The sequence below is a fragment of the Lepidochelys olivacea genome (genome assembly GCF_965140295.1).
Source record: "Lepidochelys olivacea isolate rLepOli2 genome assembly, chromosome: 1".
Taxonomy (NCBI): Eukaryota; Metazoa; Chordata; order Testudines; family Cheloniidae; genus Lepidochelys; species Lepidochelys olivacea.
The window spans coordinates 114,144-140,882 of NC_140411.1; the positions used below are offsets into that span (position 1 = coordinate 114,144).

Here is a 26,739-nt window from a genome sequence, read left to right on the forward strand (position 1 = left end):
TCCCCCCTCCCCGCCCAGCCCCCTCCTCTCGCTGTCCTTTCTTGTCTTCCTCCCGTCGCTCCCCTCACGCTGTCCCTTCTCTGCTCCCCGGCCCCTCCCTCCCCCTCCGGCAGGCAGCCCCCAGCCCAGCTGTGCGCGGCTCCCTCTTTCCCCTGGCCCTGCTCCCGGTGGCGCGATGAATCGTGCAGCCTGGGGAGGGGGGGTGGAGAGGAAGGAGGGAGCGGGGCGGTGAGGGGCGGGGAGGGGGCCGCCGGATCGGGTTGCAGCAGGAGCCTGCGCTCCCAGCCCAGTGCGGACCCTGCGTCCCCGGCTCCCGAGCAGCCAGCGGAGCTCGAGGACGGAGGCAGCGAAGATCCCTGCAGCGGGCACCGGCGCTCGGCAGCCGCGATGGGGAGTCGGTGCCCGGCTCCGCAGGGGCGCTGTGCGGGGCCGGCTGCGGGGCCGTGACTGCGCCGCGGAGCCCGACGGGCGTAAGTGCTGAGCGCTGGGGCCGGACCCCCTTTCCCCCGACCCTGCGCCTCCCCCCTCGGCTCCCCGCCCCCGCCCCCCCGGCTCGCCCGACCCTGCGGCTCCCCGTCCCCGCCCCCCCCGGGCTCCCGGACCCTGCGGCTCCCCGTCCGCGCACCCCCCGCTCCGACTCACCGTCCCGCGCCCCCCTCAGCCCCTGTGCCTCCCCCCTCGGCTCCCCGTCCCCGCCCCCCCCGGTTCCCCCGACCCTGCGCCATCCCCAGGCTCCCCGCCCCCGGCTCCCCGCCCCGCACCCACCCCTCCGACTCACCGTCCCGCGCCCCCCTCAGCCCCTGTGCCTCCCCCCTCGGCTCCCCGTCCCCGCCCCCCCCGGTTCCCCCGACCCTGCGCCATCCCCAGGCTCCCCGCCCCCGGCTCCCCGCCCCGCACCCACCCCTCCGGCTCCCAGTCCCGCGCCCCCCTTCTTCCTCCCCCCGGCTTGGCGCCGCTCACGGGGCGGCGCCCAGACACAGCGGGGATGGCCGCTTTGTGCTCTCCTGGCACGGGGACTGGAGCGGGCTCCCGCGGGCCCCAGCCGCGTCCCCGCAGTCCCTTCCCCATTCTCGGCCTCTGCTCCGCATCCCTCCCATGGCCCAGGTACCCGCTCCGGAGCCCAGAGGCTGTTGGGCGCCGCTCCTTTCCGGGGTGGGGGGTAAGAACGGGGTTCCCGGCCCGCCCCGTTTACACGGTCACGGCCCCTCCGCTAAATTCTTGCTGGGGAAACCGAGCGCTTTGTTCTGCTCGGCAGTGCGAGACAATGGGGTGCGGAGCCTGGAAGGGGGGTGCCCGCAAGGGGGGGGTTGCACATGCTGTGTCTGGAGGGGCAGCGGGTCCAGAGGGTCCCAGGGTCTGGCTTTGGCCACGCTCCGGGAACGTGTCAGGCCACTCGGGTGCTTTGGCTGCGCAGGCTGCGTGGGCAGAGAGGGTGTGGGAGAGACTGTGAGTGTGTTTCTGCTGGCCGTGTGTGCTAGACACTGTGTGTGCCAGCTGTGAGTGCATTGTGTGTGTGCGTGCACACGCCCACTGAGTGTATTGTGTGTGTTACAGACATTGTGTGTGTGTGCCTGTGTGTGTGTGCCCACTGAGCGTATTGTATGTGTGCGTATGTCTGTGTGTGTGCGCACCCACTGAGTGTAGTTTGTGTGTGAGAGAGAGACGTGTGTGTGTGTGAGACAGAGAGAAAGACACACAGTGTGTGTGTGTGTGAGCCAGGTGGGAGTGTATTGTGCGTGTGAGAGTGACGTTGTATGTGTGTGTTTGAGAGAGAGAGGGCTGTGTGTGTGCGCGCCAGCTGGGAGTGTGTTGTGTGCATGACAAGGCTGTGGTACACTATCTGAGAGGGTCTGGAGTACGGGTGGATGTTGATCTGGCTGCTCCAGAGCCAGCCTTTGCTCAAGGCATTGGCAGACCCAGACTGCTGGTAAGGGAATGGGGGAGGAGGGCACCAATGTACATAGTAATGGTAGGGAGATGGGGTCATGCTGCAGGCCAGGAGGAGCCGAGGAGGGGCTGGAAGGGGGAGCGGTGGAGAAAGGTCAGGCTGCAGGCCATGGGGGAGCCACGTAGGGCCTGGAAGGAGGAGTGTAAGAGAGGGTGTCAGGGTACAGGCCATGGGGGAGCTGGGTAGGGTTGGAAAGGGGAGCAGTGGATATGGGGTCATGCTGCAGAGCAGGAGGAGATGGACAGGGGTTGGAAGGGGAAGTGGAGAATATGGGGCGGGGGGGGCAGCTGTGCACCAGCTGGGTAGGGGTTGGGAGGCAGAACCACTGCCGGTCATTGATGGGCTTTGTCTGGCTTTGAAGGCTAGCGGTTTGAAGTTGTGGGTATAGGGTAGTCTGCGTGAAGACTAGGGCTCAATAATATTTTTACACATATAGGGACCTCATAGACTTTAAGGCCAGGACTGACCATCATGATCATCTAGTCAGTGGGCAAGACCCACCAGGAGATACCTGGAAAAGAATTCTCTGTAGTCACTCAGAGTCCTCCCCCCCACCCCCCCATCTAGTGTCCCGTCTCCAGCAGTTGGGGAGTTTTGCTACTAGCAGTCACCGATCGGACACATGCCATTGTACGCAGTCCCATCATACCATCCCCTCTACAAATTTATCAAGCTCAGTCTTGAAGCCAGTTAGGTGTTTTTGCTCCCCTTGGGAGGCGGCTCCAGAACTTCACTCCTCTGATGGTTAGAAACCTTTGCCTAATTTTGAGCGTAAACTTGTTGATGGCCAATTTGTATCCATTTGTTCTTGTGTCCACATTGGCACTTAACTTAAATAACTCCTCTCCCTCCCTTGTATTTATCCCTCTGATGCGTATATATAGACAGCAATCGTATCTCCCCTCAGCCTTCTATTGGTTAGGCTAAACAGGCCAAGCTCTTTGAGTCTCCTCTCGTACAGTGGGTTTTCCATTCCTCGGATCATCCTAGTAGCCCTTTGCACCTGTTCCAATTTGAATTCATCTTTCTTAAACATGGGAGACCAGAACTGCACACCGTATTCCAGGGGAGGTCTCACCAGTGCTGTGTATACTGTGAGTGTATTTCTATGGAGCCAGCATGCAGCATTAGCACTATTTGCATTGTCTTTGACTGTGCCTATGCTGCTTGGTCATACCCTCTGTGCCACTCCCTTCACTGTCCTTCCAGTAGGGGTCATTGGCGCCTAATTCACCATGCCTAGTAGATGGCACTTTGGGTAAATCTACACTGAAGCTGGGCAAATAATTTCCAGCATGGGTGGACACACTCACTCTAGTGCTAATCAAAATTCTAGCATGCTAAGAATAGAAGTGGTGCACTGATGGCACAGGACGGGCTAGTTATCTGAAGCAGGATCCTGTCTGAAATCCTGTGTACATCTTCATGGGGTTAGCCTGTCCTCCTGCAGCTACAGGTTTTAGCATGCTAGCTCAATCAGAGCTAGTGCGGGTATGGCTACCCGGGCTGGAAATTACACTTCAGGTCCAGTGTAGACGTACCCCTAGACATGCCAGGAGACAGGAAATTCTGTAGCTGGATGGACAGTTGCATGTGCTCTCTGTTTTCCTGCTGTTTCCTTCCCCTGCTCATCAATAACCTGCCTCTCCTTCCCCTGGGCCTGGATCTCCCAGTACCTCTGGTATGCCAGCCCTGTGCCGGGTATTGGAGGCCCAAGGACATGAGTGAAGCTGGAGGTGCAGTTGCTGGAGGGAACCCAGTGCATTTTAATCCAGAACACAAACCTTGCTAAAGCCCCATCATCTCCCCTGCCTCTTTCCCTCTCCACGCCCCCGCTCCCCGCCCCCAGCTCTGTGGTCTGGAATCCTGGTGTGGCATGGTGGGGGGTGCTGCTGGCTAATGGCTTTCTGCAGGGTGGCTGAGTCTGCCATTGGTTTTATAGGGAGCTCAGTGCCTCGGGAAGGGAGGGGAGTGAGCAAGCGAGCGAGGCAGCCTGGCTCACATTACACAGGCAGGGCTTGGACCAGCCGCGCCAGCCCCTTGCACTGAGCTATCTGCTAATTGGAAGCAGCTGTTGGGATTTGGTGACTCTGCATCCACTGAGGTCACCGCAGCCTTCCCCACTGGCCTGAGCCTGTGAGGCTCATCAGGATGCGGGTCTGCCCGCGCCTTGAACAGCCTGCTCCCAACCTCTGCCCAGGGCAAGCAGGGAGATCCAACAGCCGGGCCTCCTGGTGTGGGGAGGGGGAACAGGCCTGAACCTCCCAGTCCCCAACCCTACCAGGGCACACATGAGACGGGAGATACGAGTCTGCACACACTCCACACACACCCAGCTGCCCTCGATACCCCTCAGCTTCATTCCTTCCCCAGTCACCCTCCAAATTCACCCAGCACCTTCCTAGGTTTGCTGCCCTCCTGGCACTAATGGGATTTGCTCTCCTGTGCAAACCCAGCCCTTTCAGCATGGTAGTTCAGAGCACACATGGATAATGAGTTTATCCATGTCTCCTTTGGGAAATATGGAGTTTAGTTTAGGTTAGTTTACCCACTTCTGTTTATATCACAACAGCATTGAGCCTTGGTCCCGCTGTCACGCTCCAGCTCCCTCTCTCTCCTTTGACTTCCATGGGACAGACCCTCTGCTCCCCACCTGCCTAGCCTCAGCCAAAGGCCTAAACCCGAGATTCCCCACCTCCCATTTGTTCTTAGCCTGGCTCAGCATGGGCCCCAGCAAGCCAAGGTTGGGTCACTTGAGACTTATTACAGGCCAAGGGTCTAGCCTGTCTCAACTGCCAGAAATTGTTGCCCCATCCACACACAGAACCCACTGAACCACCCCCAATCTGGGTAAGTATCATTATCACTGCTTTAGCAGGGGGAAGTGAGGTGATTTTTCAAGGCCCTTCAGTGACTCAGTGGCATAAGTCCAACTTGAAGCCAGTGCCAGGATATGAGTAAGTCCCACTGACTTCTTGTATCCTGCTGGGAGACGATCGAGCCCCAGGAGCCGGGACCCTAGAGCAGTGGTTACTAAACCATGGTCCATAGAGAAGCATGGAGTCCCGGGGCACCGGCTGCTCCTCTATGGGTCCAAATGTTGGTCTGTGTTTAAAGAAACTGCACGTATAGAAAATGTTTACCTAAGATCGCTTTCCATGTTAGCAATTGTTGCAGCTTACAGGGAAGCTATTTGTATTAAGGCAGATCCACTTCTGGAGCTGGGAATAGAACCCAGGAGTCCTGACTCTCTGTGCCCCTGGAAAGGCTTAATACTGCTATGGGGTGCTTCAGCCGGTCCAGTCACATCCATCTCCCCAGTCACACACTAGTTTATCGCCAGCTGGAAGCCAGCAGCCCCCACCCATCTCCATCCCTGAACGCAGTGAAGTTCCTGCCGCCCCATGTCTGACATGAGCAACTCCTGAGTGTGGTTATGGGACCCACAGCAAATGCTTTCAAGAGAGTCCAAGTATGAGCTCATGCTGACGCCATCCCTGCAGACCACTAAGCCCTGCTTCACCGGGGGCTAAGAGCGGCACTGGGGCTTGTGCGCCTTGATGAGCTTCCTGACTGTTAAGTTGCCCTGCCTGCTCCTGGGGCGTGTGAGCCATGCCCAGGGGGCCAGGCAGCCCTCAGGCTCTCGGTGTAGCAGCATCACAGCCACTCCTCCTTTGCCCATCCCTCGCCCACCGCTGCAGTGAGCTGAAGCTGCAGTAGGGGGAGTGAAGGGGATGGAGCAAAGGAGCCAGAGAGCCAAGAAGCAGGGAGAAGGAGACAAAGGAGGAGTGCAAGCAGCAGAGGGTATGTGGGACAGGGAGAAAATGCACGGAAAGCCAGGGCAGCTGTGGGACTTACAGCCAGCTGCCACATTCCCACTCTGCTGTTACCATCCTGGCACAGTGTCCACTCAGGGGCATCCCAAATCTGTGCCAGGCTAAAATGATGGGCCACTTCTGCTCCAGAGGGACCAGGTTTTAAGCTGGGCAATCTCTAAATGGTAGATGCCTGCTGGGTGGTAGAGCCCTGCTGATTTATTGGCCACTGGGGCATGAGGCCCTATCCAGCTCGGCTGCACACTGGCACCTTCCAGTTGATATCAGGTTTGGATCCCCCATTTTTCACACCTAACCTCTTTTCCCCCAGGGGAGTGCCCTGAGAGGGCCTGTCAACATCTCTCGCAGGCTCATACCATGTGCTCCCCAGGTCATTGGCATGTGAGAGCTGAGGGACCAAACCTGGTAATGATGACATTGCTCAGTGCCCTGGCAACCTGCAGTCCTGGGCACCAGCCCCTCTGGAACCCTTCCAGAGCGTAGGGCAGACCCAGCCTGACAGAGCTGACCCATCTATATTCATTTACAGAGGGGGATATTGGGACACAGACAAGGGAAAAGCCTGCTGAAGGTCAGGGTCAGCGCTGGGAATAGAACCCAGGAGTCCTGACCAGCACTCAGCTTCTTTGTGACCCTGCTGCAGAGCCGGGATGGCTCTTGGGAAGAGCACAAGCTGCAATGGGAATGGTCCGTTATAGTGTATAGTACAAGCCTGAACTTCTTGTTAGCTCTGTAGCCTGTCTGGAGCTGGACATGCAGCCCCAGAGGGAGCCCCAGGCCTTCTCCTCAGGCACCAGCAAATGTTTCTGCTCCTCTGTATTGCCCTGGTTTTACTCTTTCTCCTCTGGGTCTAATTTTGTGTAACGACCTCTTTGTCTCATAGGTTTCCTGCTAGAGGGAAAGGAATCAGAGGGAGGAGGCTGGGGGTACCTGGCAGGGCTCCCCTCCCCCTTATGCTTTTCCTGTCCTTTGCTTGCTGCTCCCCTCCTGACCAGCCTCCTCTGATCTGCATTCCTTGCAGGATTAAGGAGCACACACTGAAAAGGAGACTGAGCCAACCTTCACCTCCGTCCCCAGGGCCTCAGGGATTTGTTAGTGATGGGGTGCCTGAAAAGATCAGCCCAGTTGCTGCTGCAGCTGCTGCTACTTGGGGGCCTAAGGCCAGGGCAGGGCTCTACTGTGCTGGGCACCCTGGATTTACAGATAGATGAGGAGCAGCCAGCTGGCACCATCATCGGGGACATCAGTGCTGGACTGCCCCCCGGCACCACTGCCTACATGTACTTCATCTCTGCACAGGAGGGCAGCGGTGTCACCACGGACCTGGAGATAGATGAGAACACAGGCATCATCAAAACAGCCCGTGTGCTGGACCGAGAGAGCCGGGACCGTTACAGTTTCATTGCTGTCACCCCTGAGGGCATCACAGTGGAGGTGAATGTCCAGGTGAATGACATCAATGACCATGCACCAGTATTCCCCAAGCACCACCGCACCTTTCAAATCCCAGAGCACACCCACATTGGCAGCAGGTTCCCCCTGGACCCAGCCTTCGATGCTGACAGTGGCCTGCTGAACACCCAGGGTTATGTGCTCAAAGGGGAGAATGCGGGCCAAGCCTTCCGCCTGGAGACCCGCAGGGGCCCCAGTGGCGTCCTGTACTTGGACCTGGTGGTAAGCAACGTCCTGGACCGGGAGAACTGCTCGTCGTATTCCCTGCTGCTGGAGGCCTATGATGGCGGCTCCCCTCCCCGGAGCACTCAGATGAGTTTGGATGTGGCCATACAGGACATCAACGACAATGCACCTGCCTTCAACCAGAGCCGCTACCACACCCTCATCTCTGAGAACTTGAAGCCAGGCAGCAGCATCCTGCAGGTCTTTGCCTCCGATGCAGATGAGGGTGACAACGGGGCTGTGGTGTATGAGATCAACCGTCGGCAGAGTGACCCTGATCAGTACTTCACCATCGACTCCAGGACGGGTGTCATCAAGCTCAACAAGGGGCTGGACTATGAGATGAGGAAGGTGCATGAGCTGGTTGTGCAGGCCCGGGACAAGGCTATGCACCCAGAAGTCACCACAGCCTTTGTCACCATCCACGTGCGCGACTACAATGACAACCAGCCCACTATGACCATCATCTTCCTGAGCGAGGACGGCTCGCCACAGATCTCCGAGGGTGCCCAGCCCGGCCAGTACGTGGCACGCATCTCTGTCTCGGACCCCGACTATGGTGAGTATTCCAATGTCAATGTCTCCCTGGAGGGGGGAGATGGCAAATTTGCCCTCACCACCAAGGACAATATTATCTACTTGATCTGTGTGGACCAGCTGCTGGATCGGGAGGAGAGAGACTCCTATGACCTGCGGGTGACGGCCACTGACTCAGGGACCCCTCCGCTGCGGGCAGAGTCGGCCTTTGTGCTGCAGGTGATGGATGTCAATGACAACCCACCACTCTTTGACCAGCAGGAATACAAGCAGAGCATCCCTGAGGTGGTGTACCCAGGCAGCTTTGTCCTGCAGGTGACAGCCCGTGACAAGGACCAGGGTCCCAATGGGGAGGTACGGTACAGCATCCTACACAGTCAGGACACCCACTCCAACTGGTTCACCGTTGACCCAGCCACAGGCATCATCACCACTGCTGCCTCCCTGGATTATGAGAAGGACCCTCAGCCCCAGCTGACGGTGCTGGCCACGGACAGAGGGACACCTGTCCTCTCCTCCACGGCCGTGGTGCACGTGGCCCTGCAGGACATCAACGATAATGAGCCTGTGTTCAGGAGCAACTTCTACAATATATCCCTGAAGGAGAACACACCCGCTGGGACCTGCTTCCTACAGGTGGGGGGACAGCCGGACAAATGGGGGACACCCTGGGGTGCAGGGTGGGGATGGCTGGGCTGGGGGTGGCCAGGCAGGGGGAGAGGCTTAGAGTGGAGGGTAGCCAGGCAGGCGGAGGGGCTGAGGGTAGCCAGGCATGGGGAGAGGCGTGGCGTGGAGGGTAGGAGGTGGCCAGGCAGCGGGAGAGGCCTGGGGTTCAGAGCAGTTGGATGGTCAGGCTGAAGAGTGATCAAGGCCAAGGGTGGGGGATATTGTATGTGGGCAGAAGGAGGGGCGTGGAGGGCAGAGGAGATGGGGGGCAATGGGAGAGGAATCAGGGCCTGGGATGGATGAGTTGGGGGGGTGGGGGACTGACCTGGAAGGGGAAGGGGTCAGGGACTAGTGGGTGTATGGGTCAGAGTGGAGTCCCCCGCCTTGTGTGGGATAGGCAGCAGGGTCTGGGGTGGGTAATATTATCAGTAACAGTATTACAGTGGCATTTAGAGCCTGTGACTGAGATCAGGGGCCCCCTTGTGCTGGGTGCCACACAGACCCCGACTGAGATCTGATTTCTGTGAAAGTGTGTGATTTAGTGGCTTTGAGATACGTGGAACTTCTTCAGTCTGTCAAAGTTGGTCTGTTCAGAGCTGGGAAAAGAACTCGGGAATCCAGACTCTCAGTCCCCTGCCCTCATCACTGAACAGTGGTTCCTCCCTAACAATAACCTAGGAGCCAGCGTCAATGCTCAGTACCATCCAAATCCCTCACAAACCCCTGGGATTCTGCCAGAGACAGAGCATGCTGGAGATGGGATGCTGCTGCTTTGGGTGCCCGTAGCCAGCTGGGAGAGAAAGGAGAGGCCCGGGGTGAAGGGAGGATGAGATCTGCAGGTGCAGTCAGGATGAGAGATGCAGGGGGGCAGCTTCGGGGTCAGGAGCAGAGATGGGCAGAGGGAAGGGGTTTGCTCCATAAGATGGCAAGTCCATGCAGGGGGAAATGCCTGGGGAGCTAGTGTGCGGGGTGTCTGTCTGACATGAGCAAGGGATGAGTGGGGGCACGGTGGGGAAATTGAGTTATTGGGGGCAAGAGGTGGCTCTGAGGCAGTGGGGGGAAAGTGACAGGTGTGGGGGAGGGATGGCTCTGAGGCAGTGGGGGTAAGGTGAGTGGTGTGGGGGAGGGGTGGCTCTGAGGCAGTGGGGGGGAAGGTGAGTGGTGGGGGGTGAGGGGTGGCTCTGAGGCAGTGGCGGGAAGGTGAGTGGTGTGGGGGAGGGGTGGCTCTGAGGCAGTGGGGGGAAAGTGACAGGTGTGGGGGAGGGATGGCTCTGAGGCAGTGGGGGTAAGGTGAGTGGTGTGGGGGAGGGGTGGCTCTGAGGCAGTGGGGGGAAGGTGAGGGGTGGGGGGTGAGGGGTGGCTCTGAGGCAGTGGCGGGAAGGTGAGTGGTGTGGGGGAGGGGTGGCTCTGAGGCAGTGGGGGGAAGGTGAGTGGAGGGGGGATAGGGGTGGCTCTGAGGCAGTGGGGGGAAGGTGACTGGTGTGGGGGAGGGGTGGCTCTGAGGCAGTGGGGGGAAGGTGAGTGGTGTGGGGGAAGGGTGGCTCTGAGGCAGTGGCGGGAAGGTGAGTGGTGTGGGGGAGGGGTGGCTCTGAGGCAGTGGGGGGAAGGTGAGTGGAGGGGGATAGAGGGGTGGCTCTGAGGCAGTGGGGGGAAGGTGAGCGGAGGGGGCTGAGGGGGGGCTCTGAGGCAGTGGGGGGAAGGTGAGCGGAGGAGGGTTAGGGGTGGCTCTGAGGCAGTGGCGGGAAGGTGAGTGGTGCGGGGGAGGGGTGGCTCAGAGGCAGTGGGGGGAAGGTGAGTGGTGCGGGGGAGGGGTGGCTCTGAGGCAGTGGGGAGAAGGTTAGCGGTGTGGGGGAGGGGTGGCTCAGAGGCAGTGGGGGGAAGGTGAGCGGAGGAGGGTTAGGGGTGGCTCTGAGGCAGTGGCGGGAAGGTGAGTGGTGCGGGGGAGGGGTGGCTCAGAGGCAGTGGGGGGAAGGTGACTGGTGTGGGGAGGGGTGGTTCTGAGGCAGTGGGGAGAAGGTTAGCGGTGTGGGGGAGGGGTGGCTCTGAGGCAGTGGCGGGAAGGTGAGTGGTGTGGGGGAGGGGTGGCTCTGAGGCAGTGGGGGGAAGGTGAGTGGAGGGGGGTAGAGGGGTGGCTCTGAGGCAGTGGGGGGAAGGTGAGTGGAGGGGGGTAGAGGGGGGGCTCTGAGGCAGTGGGGGGAAGGTGAGCGGAGGAGGGTTAGGGGTGGCTCTGAGGCAGTGGGGAGAAGGTTAGCGGTGTGGGGGAGGGGTGGCTCTGAGGCAGTGGCGGGAAGGTGAGTGGTGTGGGGGAGGGGTGGCTCAGAGGCAGTGGGGGGAAGGTGAGTGGTGCGGGGGAGGGGTGGCTCTGAGGCAGTGGGGAGAAGGTTAGCGGTGTGGGGGAGGGGTGGCTCTGAGGCAGTGGCGGGATGGTGAGTGGTGTGGGGGAGGGGTGGCTCTGAGGCAGTGGGGGGAAGGTGAGTGGAGGGGGGTAGAGGGGGGGCTCTGAGGCAGTGGGGGGAAGGTGAGCGGAGGAGGGTTAGGGGTGGCTTTGAGGCAGTGGGGGAAAGGTGACTGGTGTGGGGGAGGGGTGGTTCTGAGGCAGTGGGGTGAAGGTTAGCGGTGTGGGGGAGGGGTGGCTCTGAGGCAGTGGCGGGAAGGTGAGCGGTGGGGGATTAGGGGGGCTCTGAGGCGGTTGGGGGAAGGTGAGCGGTGGTGGGTTAAGTGTGGCTCTGAGTCAGTAGGGTGAAGATTAGCGGTGCGGGGGAGGGGTGGCTCTGAGGCGGTTGCGGGAAGGTGAGCGGTGGGGGGTTAGGGGTGGCTCTGAGGCAGTGGGGAGAAGGTTAGCGGTGTGGGGGAGGGGTGGCTCTGAAGCAGTGCGGGGAAGGTGAGTGGTGCGGGGGAGGGGTGGCTCTGAGGCAGTGGGGGGAAGGTGAGCGGTGTGGGGGAGGGGTGGCTCTGAGGCAGTGGGGGGAAGGTGAGCGGTGTGGGGGAGGGGTGGCTCTGAAGCAGTGCGGGGAAGGTGAGTGGTGCGGGGGAGGGGTGGCTCTGAGGCAGTGGGGGGAAGGTGAGCGGTGTGGGGGAGGGGTGGCTCTGAGGCAGTGGGGGGAAGGTGAGCGGTGTGGGGGAGGGTGGCTCTGAAGCAGTGCGGGGAAGGGTGAGTGGTGCGGGGGAGGGGTGGCTCTGAGGCAGTGGGGGGAAGGTGAGTGGAGGGGCCCAGCGGTGTGGGAAGGTGAGCACTGGGGCTGAGTCTGCAATGCTGTAGTAGGGTGAGCCATGGGGGCTGGTGTCACACAGCAGTCACCCCTCCCCGGCCCGTACCCCTGAAGGGATGCCTCTCTCAGCACTTTTCTGTTTGGTTCACGAGTTGTGGGGGAAAGGCGGAGCCGGGTTCTGGAAATGCAATTGCGGGAGAAGGGACTGGAGTTCTGTGCCTGTTGGGAGCAGCAAGGGGAAAAGGGGGAAGGGAGCAGGAGAGTCCCTGCCTCAGAGTGAGGGAGGAGGGGGAGCCTGGTTTGCTGGTGCGGGGCCTGGGAATCAGGAACATTGCCTCTGAAGGCCCCTCTTGTCTCTGGCTGAACTTCCGCAGACTCCACACCTGCCCTGGAGGGAGGGCAGCTGTGACTCTTAGGGGCTGGAGCAGGCCCTGGGCAGCAGCCTCCACTCCCTGTGTAATGGGATTGCAGCTGGAGGCTCTTCTCCTGTGAATCATGCAAGTGGCGGGAGCTGTCCAAGCAGGCCAAAGTGGCTGAGGGTTTGGCTGGATTTCGGGCCTTTGGCTCAGTCCTCATGTTTCGTTTGGAAACAGCGGGTCTGGGCCGAGTGCAGGTAACTCCCACGTGGTCACAGCACAAAGCAAACAGCTCACACATCTGCTGCTGCTTCCTCTGAGCCGGGAAACGTGAGAGGATGGGAAAGGAGCCTGGCAGGCAACTAGGCTCGGCACTGGGCCCCAGCAAGGGGAAGCCAGGCCTGAAGAACTGAGCAGAGCCCAGGGGGCACAAATCCATAGCTTTTAGTGCCTCATGATCCAGTCAGACCTCCTGCAGAGTCCAGGCCAAAGAATCCCACTAAATAACTCCTGTGTCCAGCCCAGAACGTCTGGCTGAGCTAGAATGGGTCTTTCAGAAAGGCACCCTGTCTCCATTTACAGATTCTGAATGACGGAGAATCCGCCACATCCCTGGGTAAGTTGTTGCAGTGGTTCATTCCCTGCACTGTTAAAAATCTGCATCTTATTTCCAGTCTGAATTTATCTAGCTACAGCTCCCAGCCGTTGGATCTCATTGTGCCTTTGTGTGTGAGATAAAGAGCCATGTTCTCTCAGAAATCTCCTCGCCATGTAGATACTTCTAGACCGTGATTGAGTTATCTTATTATTATTTATTATTTGTATTGCTGTATTGCCAGGGAGCCCCAGTGAAAACACAGAGCCAAAAGATAGCCCCTGCCCCAAAGAGCTCACAATCTAAGTATAAGACAAAAGGCGACTGGTGGATACAAACTGACGGGAGAAGAAGGAAACAATGAGACAGTTTTGGCCAACTTGACTGGTTTCAGCACACCAGCTTGGCCTTCACCTTCTGTTGGATAATCTATATAGATTGAGTTTCCTAAGTCTCTTGCTATATGTCAGGGGGTTCAGGCCTCAAACCATTCGAATAATGGTCTCACCAATGCTGTATACAGAGGTAACACCACCTCCCTACTCCTATTGTGTAGTCCCCTGGTCATACACCCAAGGATCCCATTAGCCTTGTTAGATACAATATCCTGCTGGGAACTCATGTGCAGCTGGTTTTCACCATGATCACCGAGTCATTTTTAATGTCGCTGCTTTCCAAAAATACAGTCTCCCTCCCTTTAACTGTGACCTATGTTCCACCTTGCATTTGGCTATATTAAAACACGTTTTGTTCAAATGAGCTGAATTTGCCAAGTGATATCCAACAGTGATTTCATATTTTCTACCAAATCATTGATAAAAGATATTGAATAGCATTGGTCTGAGAACAGATCCATACCATTACTTTTTGTGATCTGTTTGCCAGTTTTTAATCCATTTGTCAGTGAACTGAACTAATATTTGGATCAGAAGATCACATGGTACTGAAGTGCCTTGCAGAAGTCTAAGTCTGTTGTGTCAATAGAGTTACCTTTATCAACCAAACTCGTGATTTCATCAAAAAATTATATTAAATATCTGAGCCCTGGAGAGACGAAACCAGACCAAGAGATTATGGCAAATAGTTGAACTGCAGCAAAGGCATCTGAGCCCAGCAGAGCCTGGGGGAGTGTATCTGAGACCCACTGAAGAGGAACTGAGTCTGAGAAGCTCAGGGAGTTGTCCAGGCCCTGGAGGGGCACAATGCAGATAGTTTGCACAGCCACTCAGCCGCTCTCAACCACTGCAGTTCACTTTTGGCTGAAGACATGTGAGCAGAGGCGAGTGAAGGCATTACCCACCGCCATTGCTGCACAATGGGATGGTGGTGCCCCAACAGCCATGCCTGCCTTAGCAGCTCACAGTCAGACCCAGAGCTCCTTACGTACTATAGTACAGAGACTGTTCCATTGAAGAGAGTGATGGGGGGTGGTAAATAATGGTGCATGGACTGTTCCACTGAAGATAGTGATGGAGTGGATTCTATTCCATTCTATTCTATTCTGTGTAGGTTTTCGTACTGCACCCATGACGTAGTATTTGAGTGCCTTCCAGTAGTGCATTAAGCAACATGACCACACATCTGTCATGTGTTGTTTGTTCTCTCATCCTCTCACCAGCTGGAAAAGTGTGTGCAGTGAAGTGTCTTGTTTAGGTATGTTTTTTAAATTATGTTTTTAAATAAATATAGATGTTACTATGTGTTTGTATTAGAGAAGGTAGGATCAAAGACATGCTCTGCAGTTGGAGGGGAAAGTGGTGAGATTTGTGATGGTTCTTAGTTCCTGGGTGAGTTCGTTCCACAGTCTCATGCTGCGCCTGGAGAAGTTTCTGTCTTTTGCACAGGTAAGCTTCACTCTTATTGTTGAGAGTTCCATTGTTCCAGAGGAGCAAACAGCCAACCACTGTCTTCATCCTAGAACTTCAGATGGTCTTTTAGGTATCCTGGGCCCAGGTCATAGAGCACTTTGAAGATAAGAACTGAGACCTTGAAATTTATTCAAAATGCTAGGAGAAGCCATTGTAGAGAGCAGGGACAGGTGTGATGTTTCTTACCATAGCTTGTGTTGTTGAAGAGCCATTCTGCAGCTTTCTGTATTAGCTGGAGTTTCCTAAGTGCTGAAGGTTTCATGCTGAGGTATATAACATCGTTGTAGTCCAGCTGAGAGGTGATGAAGGCATGAATAACTGAGTCCAGGTCTTTGGCTGTCAGGATGGGATCATAGAATCATAGAATATCAGGGTTGGAAGGGACCCCAGAAGGTCATCTAGTCCAACCCCCTGCTCGAAGCAGGACCAATTCCCAGTTAAATCATCCCAGCCAGGGCTTTGTCAAGCCTGACCTTAAAAACCTCTAAGGAAGGAGATTCTACCACCTCCCTAGGTAACGCATTCCAGTGTTTCACCACCCTCTTAGTGAAAAAGTTTTTCCTAATATCCAATCTAAACCTCCCCCACTGCAACTTGAGACCATTACTCCTCATTCTGTCATCTGCTACCATTGAGAACAGTCTAGAGCCATCCTCTTTGGAACCCCCTTTCAGGTAGTTGAAAGCAGCTATCAAATCCCCCCTCATTCTTCTCTTCTGCAGGCTAAACAATCCCAGCTCCCTCAGCCTCTCCTCATAAGTCATGTGTTCTAGACCCCTAATCATTTTTGTTGCCCTTCGCTGGACTCTTTCCAATTTATCCACATCCTTCTTGAAGTGTGGGGCCCAAAACTGGACACAGTACTCCAGATGAGGCCTCACCAATGTCGAATAGAGGGGAACGATCACGTCCCTCGATCTGCTCGCTATGCCCCTACTTATACATCCCAAAATGCCATTGGCCTTCTTGGCAACAAGGGCACACTGATGACTCATATCCAGCTTCTCGTCCACTGTCACCCCTAGGTCCTTTTCTGCAGAACTGCTGCCGAGCCATTCGGTCCCTAGTCTGTAGCGTGCATTGGGTTCTTCCGTCCTAAGTGCAGGACCCTGCACTTATCCTTATTAAACCTCATCAGATTTCTTTTGGCCCAATCCTCCAATTTGTCTAGGTCCCTCTGTATCCTATCCCTCCCCTCCAGCGTATCTACCACTCCTCCCAGTTTAGTATCATCCGCAAATTTGCTGAGAGTGCAATCCACACCATCCTCCAGATCATTTATGAAGATATTGAACAAAACTGGCCCCAGGACCGACCCTTGGGGCACTCCACTTGATACTGGCTGCCAACTAGATATGGAGCCATTGATCACTACCCGTTGAGCCCGACAATCTAGCCAGCTTTCTACCCACCTTGTAGTGCATTCATCCAGCCCATACTTCCTTAACTTGCTGACAAGAATACTGTGGGAGACCGTATCAAAAGCTTTGCTAAAGTCAAGAAACAATACATCCACTGCTTTCCCTTCATCCACAGAACCAGTAATCTCATCATAAAAGGCGATTAGATTAGTCAGGCATGACCTTCCCTTGGTGAATCCATGCTGGCTGTTCCTGATCACTTTCCTCTCATGCAAGTGCTTCAGGATTGATTCTTTGAGGACCTGCTCCATGATTTTTCCAGGGACTGAAGTGAGGCTGACTGGCCTGTAGTTCCCAGGATCCTCCTTCTTCCCTTTTTTAAAGATTGGCACTACATTAGCCTTTTTCCAGTCATCCGGGACTTCCCTGGTTCGCCACGAGTTTTCAAAGACAATGGCCAATGGCTCTGCAATCACAGCCGCCAATTCCTTCAGCACTCTCGGATGCAACTCATCCGGCCCCATGGACTTGTGCACGTCCAGCTTTTCTAAATAGTCCCTAACCACCTCTATCTCCACAGAGGGCTGGCCATCTCTTCCCCATTTTGTGATGCCCAGCGCAGCAGTCTGGGAGCTGACCTTGTTAGTGAAGACAGAGGCAAAAAAAGCATTGAGTACATTAGCTTTTTCCACATCCTCTGTCACTAGGTTGCCTCCCTCATTCAGTAAGGGGCCCACACATTCCTTTGCTTTCTTCTTGTTGCCAACATACCTGAAGAAACCCTTCTTGTTACTCTTGACATCTCTGGCTAGCTGCAGCTCCAGGTGCAATTTGGCCCTCCTGATATCATTCCTACATGCCCGAGCAATATTTTTATACTCTTCCCTGGTCATAAGTCCAACCTTCCACTTCTTGTAAGCTTCTTTTTTATGTTTAAGATCCGCAAGGATTTCACCATTAAGCCAAGCTGGTCGCCTGCCATATTTACTATTCTTTCGACTCATCGGGATGGTTTGTCCCTGTAACCTCAACAGGGATTCCTTGAAATACAGCCAGCTCTCCTGGACTCCTTTCCCCTTCAAGTTAGTCCCCCAGGGGATCCTGGCCATCCGTTCCCTGAGGGAGTCGAAGTCTGCTTTCCTGAAGTCCAGGGTCCGTATCCTGCTGCTTACCTTTCTTCCCTGCGTCAGGATCCTGAACTCAACCAACTCATGGTCACTGCCTCCCAGATTCCCATCCACTTTTGCTTCCCCCACTAATTCTACCCGGTTTGTGAGCAGCAGGTCAAGAAAAGCGCCCCCCCTAGTTGGCTCCTCTAGCACTTGCGCCAGGAAATTGTCCCCTACGCTTTCCAAAAACTTCCTGGATTGTCTATGCACCGCTGTATTGCTCTCCCAGCAGATATCAGGAAAATTAAAGTCACCCATGAGAATCAGGGCATGCGATCTAGTAGCTTCTGTGAGCTGCCGGAAGAAAGCCTCATCTACCTCATCCCCCTGGTCCGGTGGTCTATAGCAGACTCCTACCACTACATCACTCTTGTTGCACACACTTCTAAACTTAATCCAGAGACACTCAGGTTTTTCTGCAGTTTCGTACCGGAGCTCTGAGCAGTCATACTGCTCCCTTACATACAGTGCTACTCCCCCACCTTTTCTGCCCTGCCTGTCCTTCCTGAACAGTTTATAACCATCCATGACAGTACTCCAGTCATGTGAGTTATCCCACCAAGTCTCTGTTATTCCGATCACGTCATAGTTCCTTGACATCACCAGGACCTCCAGTTCTCCCTGCTTGTTTCCAAGGCTTTGTGCATTTGTATATAAGCACCTGAGATAACCTGTTGATCGCCCCTCATTCCCAGTATGAGGCAGGAGCCCTCCCCTCACAGACATTCCTGCCTGTGCTTCCTCCCGGTATCCCACTTTCCCACTTACCTCAGGGCTTTGGTCTTCTTCCCCCGGTGAACCTAGTTTAAAGCCCTCCTCACTAGGTTAGCCAGCCTGCTGGCAAAGATGCCAGTCTCCTAGCCAACCAGAGATGGTAGAAAGCATTATTCACTACCATTGCGATGCGAGAGCTCAGCGAGGAATCCAAGCGTTCTCCTAGACTACAGACTGAATTAGCCAATTGTGGATATGAACTTTCAATCAAAGGAGACTGCACCATAGCTTCAAATGCATCAGAATACTTTCCTTTTCCCACCAGTATCACCTTTATCATGCTTGGGTTCAGTTTCAGCCAGTTATCTTTAATTCATGAGTTTATTTCATCCAACCTCTGTGTCACGTTGGTGGTAGCATGTGGTGAAGGGTAGGTAAAGCTGTGTGTCACCTGCATATTGCTGATGCTTGAGTCCATGGTGTCTGACCACTTAGTGGTTGCATGTAGAGGATGAAAAGGAAAGGATGATCAGAGAAAATATCAGTTGATTCTTGTGGATCCCCGCAGGTGAGAGGTCTAGTGGTGGAGGTGCAGTCTCCCATCACAACTCTTTGGGTGTATCCCTCCAGGGAGGGCTCAAACCATTTTAGTGTATTCCCTTGGATGTCTTGATAGTACTGAATTCTGCAGGGGGGCTGTTAGCTGGTGGGTGCAGGCTGGGCAGATTCGGGCATTTTGAGAATTTCCTGAATGTGTGTGGTAGTTTTTTGTGGCGCTTGTTGCTCAGCTCTGATGCAGACTCTAGGCACCAAAGATTGATGAAGCAGTTTACCACCCTAGATTGCTCCTTGGGGATGAATTTGGCAGTCTCAATGGAGGCTGATAGACAGGTTCTCTTGGCCAGTAATAAAGCCTCAGCATAGACTTTGAGGAATTTATGTTTGATCCTTTGTTGGCCAATGGCCTTTGTTTTCTGCCTGTTGTTGCACCTCTGTCTTCATCCAGTGCAGGATGTCAGAAAACCAAGGAGATCTGTGTGAGCAATGGGGAGCAAGGGGCTGTTTGGGGACCAGCTTGTCAGCAGTCAAGGCCAGTGTAGAATAGGTTCACCAGGTGCTTGACTCCTTGTGTTGTGAGTGCATGCTGTTGTCCTTTAGCAAGCTTTGGAAATGGTTGAAATCCATGACTCTTTGTGGTTGAATATGGATTATTGGTCTTTTTTGTTGCTGGAAGGTCTCTGGCCACTGCCTTAATGGGTTGATTGTCCAAGACAGCAGCCAGGGTCTAATGTCCTCTGTCTTGATATATGTCCAAGATCAGGTACAGGCTATGACCAGATGTGTAGGGTGGACTAGAGATGACGTGTGAAAGTCCTAGGGAGGCACATGAGGAGATGAGTTTTTTGGGTTTTGCATCTAATAATAATAATAGTGCACAGACTATTCCCTGGACAGTGGGAGGGGGGAGGGGGATAATAATGGTGTGCAAACTGTTCTGTTGGAGATAGCAATGGGGGCAGGTGGGAGAAAATTATGGTGCACAAAGTTTTCCATGGGAGAAGGGGTTTGGAAGTGATCCCATTTTCAGAGCTCTGTGCTGCAGACTCCTTCTGAGGGACCTAGTGGGGCAATTCCTGGGAATGGATGGGGAGATGTGGAAGAGCGAGAGAAGAGTGTGGTGATTAGAGGAGAGGCAGGTGGTGGGAGGGGGATGTGCTGGGAAAAAAGGAAAGTAGGTGGAGGGATGTATGGGGGCCAGGAAGGTCCATGGGAGGAGGGGAAGGGGCTGTGATGGTACATGGGGGAGGAGAGTTGTGAGGGAGGTGAATGTTGCTGTTACAGCCAGAAGAGCCACGTTTGTTCCAAATTCCTGTGAAAGTTATTTCCTCCCCTTGCCAGCAACCTCCTCCTGGGCTTGGCACGGCAGCCAGCGCCATGATTAATTCAAGTAGCATTTCCCCTGGAGCTGCAGCAGCTTTTCCACTGCAGCGGAGAGGCCCCAGCCCCCTCACACGCTCCTCTCCCCTCCCCCTACTATGCTCCCTCCCCCCACTCAATCCCCAACCCCCTCACATGCTCCCCGCCCCATCCCTAGTCCCCTCACACGCTCCTCTTCCCTCCCCACACCACCTCCACCCCATCCCCAGCTCTCTCACACCTCCCTTCCTGTCCTGTTCATACATTCCCCTCCTCCTCACACACTCCCCACCCCTCATATATTCCCTTCCCTCCCCCATCCCAACCCCTTTGACAAGCTCCCCATCCCCTCAGACACTCCCCTCCCCATGTCCCTCACACTCTTCTCCCCTCATAAATTACCCTCCTCCACCCCCTTACATGTTCTCCTCCTGTCTCCCTCATACAGCCCCCCACATACATTCCCCCATCCCAACCCCCATTGCCCTCCCACACTTTCCCATATGGTCCCTTCCCACATCCAACCCCCAGCCCTATCACACACTTCCCCCTCCAAATTCTCCCACCCCAACCCCCTGACACACTCCCCTTCCCCTCAAACACTCCCCTCCCCAACCCCCACTGCCTTCCTGCCCTACCTCCTCCTCACACATTTCCTTCCCCCAACATAGCACAGCCCTCTGCCCCCATGTATTCCCACAGCTGCTCTCCCGTGCTCCCCCCAACACTCCCCTCACACATCCTAACTTCCAGCTCCCTCACCCACTCCCTGCACTCTCTCACCCAAGTCCTCAGCCCCCTCACATGCTCCCATACTTTCCTCCTCTACCCCCACTATGCCCCCTTCTACGTTCCATGCCTCCTCATATATTCCCCTTTCCCACCCCAACCCCTGCTGCCCTCCCCATCCCCTTGTGCACTCCCCTCACCCCATGGAGTGTGTGGCTGCTTCCCCCTTGCTGGACCCTCCCCCTTCATTTCACCAGAGCGCTCTCACCAAGACCTCTCATGGCCTTTTCCTCTCTAAGTCTCTTCTCCCTCCTCTCAGGCTTCCTGCACCACCCCTTCTTGGCTCCCCTGTTATCTCTCTGTCCCCCTTGTTGGTGGATCCTCCCTCTGTTCTCTGCCGGGGGCCTCAATACTCATCCCCCCACAATGACTCCCATCTCTGTTCTGATGTTTCAGATTCTGCTTTGTGGCCTGCTGCTAATGTCTCCTGGGCATTTCATCCTCACCTCTGCATAGCAAAAGCCCAGCCCCAATCCCCTGAACAATTCTCAGTCATTTTCAGCAACACCTACCTGTTCCCACCCTCTCCATCATTCAGGCTCATAACCTAGACATCCTCTTTGAGTCCTCATCGCCTGGCCCCATGCATTCCTCACCACTTCCAGCTCAATCACTGTGCTCCTCCTCTCCAGCCCCATGACACCGCAATGCCCCTGCCCCATACAGCATCCCCACTGCTGTCCCCTCCCAACTCCCTCTTCAACCTGCTGCTCTGCCAGTGGTGCCAGCCTGAGCCACTCATGTCAGCTTCGCACTCCGTGGTCTCCACGGCTCCCCCACATTGCCCCTATTCATGGATTTCCATACCTGCCAGGCCCACTTCGCAGACACCCACCAGGCCCCAACCCCTGCCTGCCCATGAGAGACCACAGGCTCTCAGTGCCCATCCTGAGTGGTGCTGCTCACCTCCACATTCATTCCACATTTGCTTCCCTCCTGAATCCCTATCCTTTTTGTGGTGTCCATAAAGAACTTGCTTCCACCCCTCCCCATTGTCTGTCTGGGGCTCCTGGGGCAGGGTCCATCCCTTCTTCACTTTGTGCTGAGCATTCTAGTGCCCCATGGAGCTTGCAGTGCCAGACACTCTGCCCCTTAGCACTGCACCTGTGATCAGTTTCTTGGCCCTTCAGGCACTTTGCAACTCACTTGGCACTGGCTCAGCTCAGCTGCCAGGATACTGTACTCCTGTCTCTGTCCGTCGCCTGAGCTGTTTCTGCCTGGATCCAGCCCCTAGATGTCCCAAGCTGCTCACCATTCCTTGCCCCTCCCTATGAGAATGGGTAATGCTTCATGGATCCTTCTGCCTGCTGGCTCTGGATTAGCTGTGCCTGGGGGCCTAGAACCTGTCAGACTTGCCAGTTAGAAGTCCCTGTGTGTGTGCACTGCTGCTGCCTGGGGCTGTGGGGAATGAGAGCTGTGAGTCTGTGTAGTGGCTGTGCAGATGGCCATGCTCTATGCTGCCTTGGGACCTGACCCCTCACCCCAGCCGCATGTGCAGGATGCTCCAGGGGCTGATCCCTGACCCTTCTCCCTCCCCAAAGGCTCAAGCACACTACAGCCCACTGTAGTAGCCAGGAGCTAGAAACAATCCACTCCTGAAATAGAAGCAGTGGCCACTCCCAGGCTGCATTTAGCTGGTCAGCAGCTGTGCCAGGGCTGGGGAGGGCAGAGTGCCTGGCATGCAATCAGGCAGAAGGAGCTGTGCGTGGGATCGCTGACCACACTGGCGCCAGCCTCCCCGCCTCTCCCACCAAGAGCCGTCACTCGGAGGGGCGGGAGCCCAGAGCCAGATGTTTGCCAAGCCACAGCATAACATGTGCACAGCAGAGACTCAGCTGGGGCAGAGTTCCAGCTGGGCTCCCTGCCTGCAGGCTGGGCCTGCTGGTGACAGGGAGGACAGCCTCGAAAGGTGGAGCCAGCCTGAGAGGGGCACAGGGTGACACGCCCCCCTCCCTGACATGTCCAGTCTCTGCCCCAATTCATCCCCTGCACCAGGGGTTGCACTTGTTTTCTGGGGGTGGGAGTGGCACCAACACTGAGGTTTGGGGAGCTTGGGGTGGTGCTGATGTTTTGGGGCTCTCGTGCTCTCCAAATGGGTTTCTGGAAACAAGTAGGCTCCCTCACTGCATCTGACACATTGACAAAGGGACCCCCGCATACAGTGCCCTGCTCCCCCATTGTACCTTCCCAGTCCTGGGGGGGAAATGGGCACCCTCCTATCCCCATGAATCCCCCTCCCTGTCCCTGCTCAGCACTTTTGGGGGGATAGGGACCCCATGGTGCCCTGCACCCTCTCCCTCCCTGTATCTGCTCAGCGCTGGGTGCTTTCCCTGGATTTAGTACAGGTTTTCTTTGTTTCTAATCCTGACAGGATGTAAAACCTGAGCCACATCTCCCCCTGCCTGGCCCCCGGCTCCACTTCCTGCTGCACAGCCAGGGCAGAGATGAACAGGACTGCTCCCCCTATCCTGACACAGAGCTAGGGGTCTCCAAGAATCTCATCCTCTTCCTCTCCCCAGCAGACAGCTCCCTCACCAGCCTCTGGTTTGCTAGTCAGCTCTGTGCCCGGTGTTAGCCACAGCAGTTCATGATGAAAGACTCTCAAACCCCAGCTTCAGCAGGGTCAGGCTGGATAACAGCTTGAATGGGAAACTTCCAGAAATGACCCAGAAGCTGCATGGTGGGGGCTCTCTAGGGGGTGCTCTTTCCTGGCAGTCAGTGCCGGACCCAGTGCCCCAGCACAGCATTAGGGGGTTTGTGCTGCAGTGTGGAGGCTCAGTTGGGAGCACTCTCCCTTCACGGTCACTGCTGACCCCAGTGCCTCAGAGCATGGGGTTCGAGGGCTGAAACGTCGTGGGCCCCTGATGTGCGCCTCAGGCACAGATAGACCTATGCTGCCAGATCAGTGTCAGCACTTTGCTGTGAAATCTGAGTCCCAGGTGTGGGATGCTCGGCTCTGCAGAAGGGTCTATTCAGTGCCTGTCTTGGCTGCTCCATTATTCATGTGCTCAGCTCTCCATTGCGGAGGCCTGTGTGGGTGAAAGGGTGTCACTGTGACAGACTCAGTGCTGGCAACTTCAACTCTGCCCCCACCAGGACAGGTAGCTCAGTCACTTCAGAGGTGGAAATAAACCAAGGAGTCACTCCCCTGTCCCAGAGTGGGGGCAGTTTGCTCCGACCAGGACACTTTCAGCTCCAAGGCCTCACCAGCTCTGCATACCTGCACAGAGCCACCCTTTTTGGGAGACACATGGTTAACTGTACAGCCGCACTGCTCTGCAGCTTGGGACTGGAAGGCAGGAATCATTTACACAATGGAAACTACCAGGGGAACTTGAACTCTCTCTGTTTAGATTTGACCAGGACACCTGGATTCACATCTTGTCTTGGGAGCTGAAGGGTCAGTTTTATGTCTCATGTAAAAGATGGTAGGACTGCATTGGGGCATAAGGACCTGCACTTACTGAGAGGGGAGAATGACCCATACTGAGCCCATCACCCCCACGCTCTGCAGTGCAGCGCCCCCTAGATAAGGTTGCCAATTTCGATTGGATGCATTCCTGGAGTTTTCATAATCTTTCATTAAAAATTAATCTTTAATTCCTGGAGACTCCAGGATAATCCTGGAGAGTTGGCAACTTTATCCCTAGCACTGCACACCAGTGCTTTCTGCCAGAAGAGAGTGCTCCCCTGCTTAGCCCCCACCCCACTGCCTGTACACATGGAATGGATTAAAAGCTGGTTAACTGGTAGGTCACAACATGTCATTGTAAATGGAGAGTCAGCATTGGGCAGTGTGTTTCTCGTAGGGTCCCACAGGGATCGGTTCTTGGCCCTTCGCTATTTAACATTTTTATCAGTGACTCAGATTCATAGATTTCAGGGCCAGAAGAGACCATTGTGATCATCTAGTCTGTATAACACAGGCTGTAGGACTTCCCCAAAATAATTCCTAAAGCAGATCTTGTAGAAAAACATCCAATCTTGATTTAAAAATTGTGAGAGATGGAGAATCCACCACAACCCTTGGCAAATTGTTCCAATGGTTAATTACTTTCACCATTAAAAATTTATGCCTTATTTCCAGTCTGAATTTGTCTAGTTTCAACTAGCCATTGGATCTTGTTAGAGCTTTCTCTGCTAGACTGAAGAGCCCATTATTAAATATTTGTTTCTCATGTAGGTACTAATAGACTGTGATCTAGTCATAGAATCATAGAATATCGGTTGGAAGGGACCTCAGGAGGTCATCTAGTCCAACCCCCTGCTCAAAGCAGGACCAATCCCCAACTAAATCATCCCAGCCAGGGCTTTGTCAAGCCTGACCTTAAAAACCTCAAAGAAAGGAGATTCCACCACCTCCCTAGGTAACCCATTCCAGTGCTTCACCACCCTCCTAGTGAAAAAGTTTTTCCTAATATCCAACCTAAACCTCCCCCACTGCAACTTGAGACCATTACTCCAAATATAGAGGTATAATAACCTCTCTCCTCCTATTCAAGATTCCCCTGTTCATCCTAATCCTTAAATCATTATTGTGGCTCTTCTCTGAACCCTCTCCAACATCATTCTTGAATTGTGAGCACCAGAACTGAACACAGTATTCCAGCAGGGATCGCACCAGTGCCAAATATAGAGGTATAATAACCTTTCTCCTCCTATTCAAGATTCCCCTGTTTATGCATCACAGGATTGCATTAGCTCTTTTGGCTTTAGCATCGACACTGCTTCCCAGAATAGAATCCCGCATCCTGTAAGTATGATCTACAGTCTTTGTTCCTAAATATTTACATTTACATTTAGCCTTATTAAAATGCATATTGTTTTCTTGCATCCAGATTACCAAGCAATACATCGCTTTCTATCAGTGATCTCTTCATTATTTACACCTCCCCCAATTTTGGTGTCACCTGCAAACTTTATCATTGATGATTTTATGATTTCTTCCAGGTCATTGATAAAAATGTTAACTAGTGTAGGGCCAAGAACCAGTCCTTGTGGGACTTCACTGGAAATATAGCCGCTTGCTGACAAGTTTTATCATTTGATATGACTATATCAGCTGTTTTTTCCCCAAATAGAGAAGAGAAATATGTATTGAACACTTCTGCCTTTTCTGCATTATTATTGATAATTCTACCATTTTCATCTAATAATGAACCAATACCATTGTTAGGATTTTTTTGTTCCTAATATATTTTTTTAAAACCTCCTTCTTATTGTCCTTAACTCTGCTGGCCATAGCTTTCTCCTTGTGTCCTTTTGCTACCCTTATCAATTTTCTGCAATTTCTAACTTCTAATCTATATTCATTGTTGTCAGCTTCCCCTTTCTCCATTTGTTATGTGCGTGTGTGTGTAATATTTTATAGCTTCCTTCACGTCCCCATACTGCCTTCACGTCCCAGTGTGGCCTTCTTCCTTGATTGGGCATATGGGTAGCTCAGAATGACAATGACCCAGCAGAGTCCCTGATATGGAAGATGTTGGACTATATGATGGTCCTGAAACATGTACAGTTGTCATTTAATACCCTTAAGGTCCACCTTGCTGAGATATCTGTGTGTCACACCTTGATACAGTCATACACAGTCTGCTCATACCCTATGACATCAAAATTCCTCAAGGGCTTTCATCATGCCCTCCAGTCAGAGACTCAACTCCCACTTGGGACCACAATGTTGTCTTTCTAAAACAGGGATGGCCAAGCTGGGACTCCAAAGCCACATGCGACTCTTCAGAAGTTAATGTGCAGCTCCTTGTACAGGCACTGACTCTGGGGCTGGAGCTACAGGCACCAACTTTCCAATGTGCCAGGGGGTGCTACTGCTCAGCCCCTGGCTCTGCCACAGGCCCTGCCCCCACTCCACCCCTTCCCACGCCCTCCCCTGAGCCTGCCGTGCCCTCGCTTCTCCCCCTCTCCCCCAGAGCCTCCTTCACGCCACGAAACAGCTGATTGGGAGGTGTGGGGAGGGAGGGGGAGGCGCTGATCAGCGGGGCTGCCAGTGGATGGGAGGTGCTGGGAGCGGGTGGGCAGAGCTGATGTGGGGGGGTGCTGACATATTACAGTGGCTCTTTGGCAATGTACATTGGTAAAT

At 54.7% G+C, this 26,739-nt stretch overlaps 1 protein-coding gene across 1 annotated transcript in view; it reads left to right on the top strand.

Moving 5' to 3' along the window:
* Nucleotides 1–282: 282 nt before the first annotated feature.
* The window catches only part of DCHS1 (dachsous cadherin-related 1), a 131,606-nt gene continuing 105,149 nt past the window's right edge, over nucleotides 283–26,739 (top strand). The window contains exons 1-2 of the mRNA XM_084635833.1: nucleotides 283–470; nucleotides 6,806–8,634. Coding sequence (XP_084491959.1) covers nucleotides 6,883–8,634 — 1,752 coding nt within the window. The 5' untranslated portion in view covers nucleotides 283–470; nucleotides 6,806–6,882. The remainder of the gene's footprint in view (nucleotides 471–6,805; nucleotides 8,635–26,739) is intronic.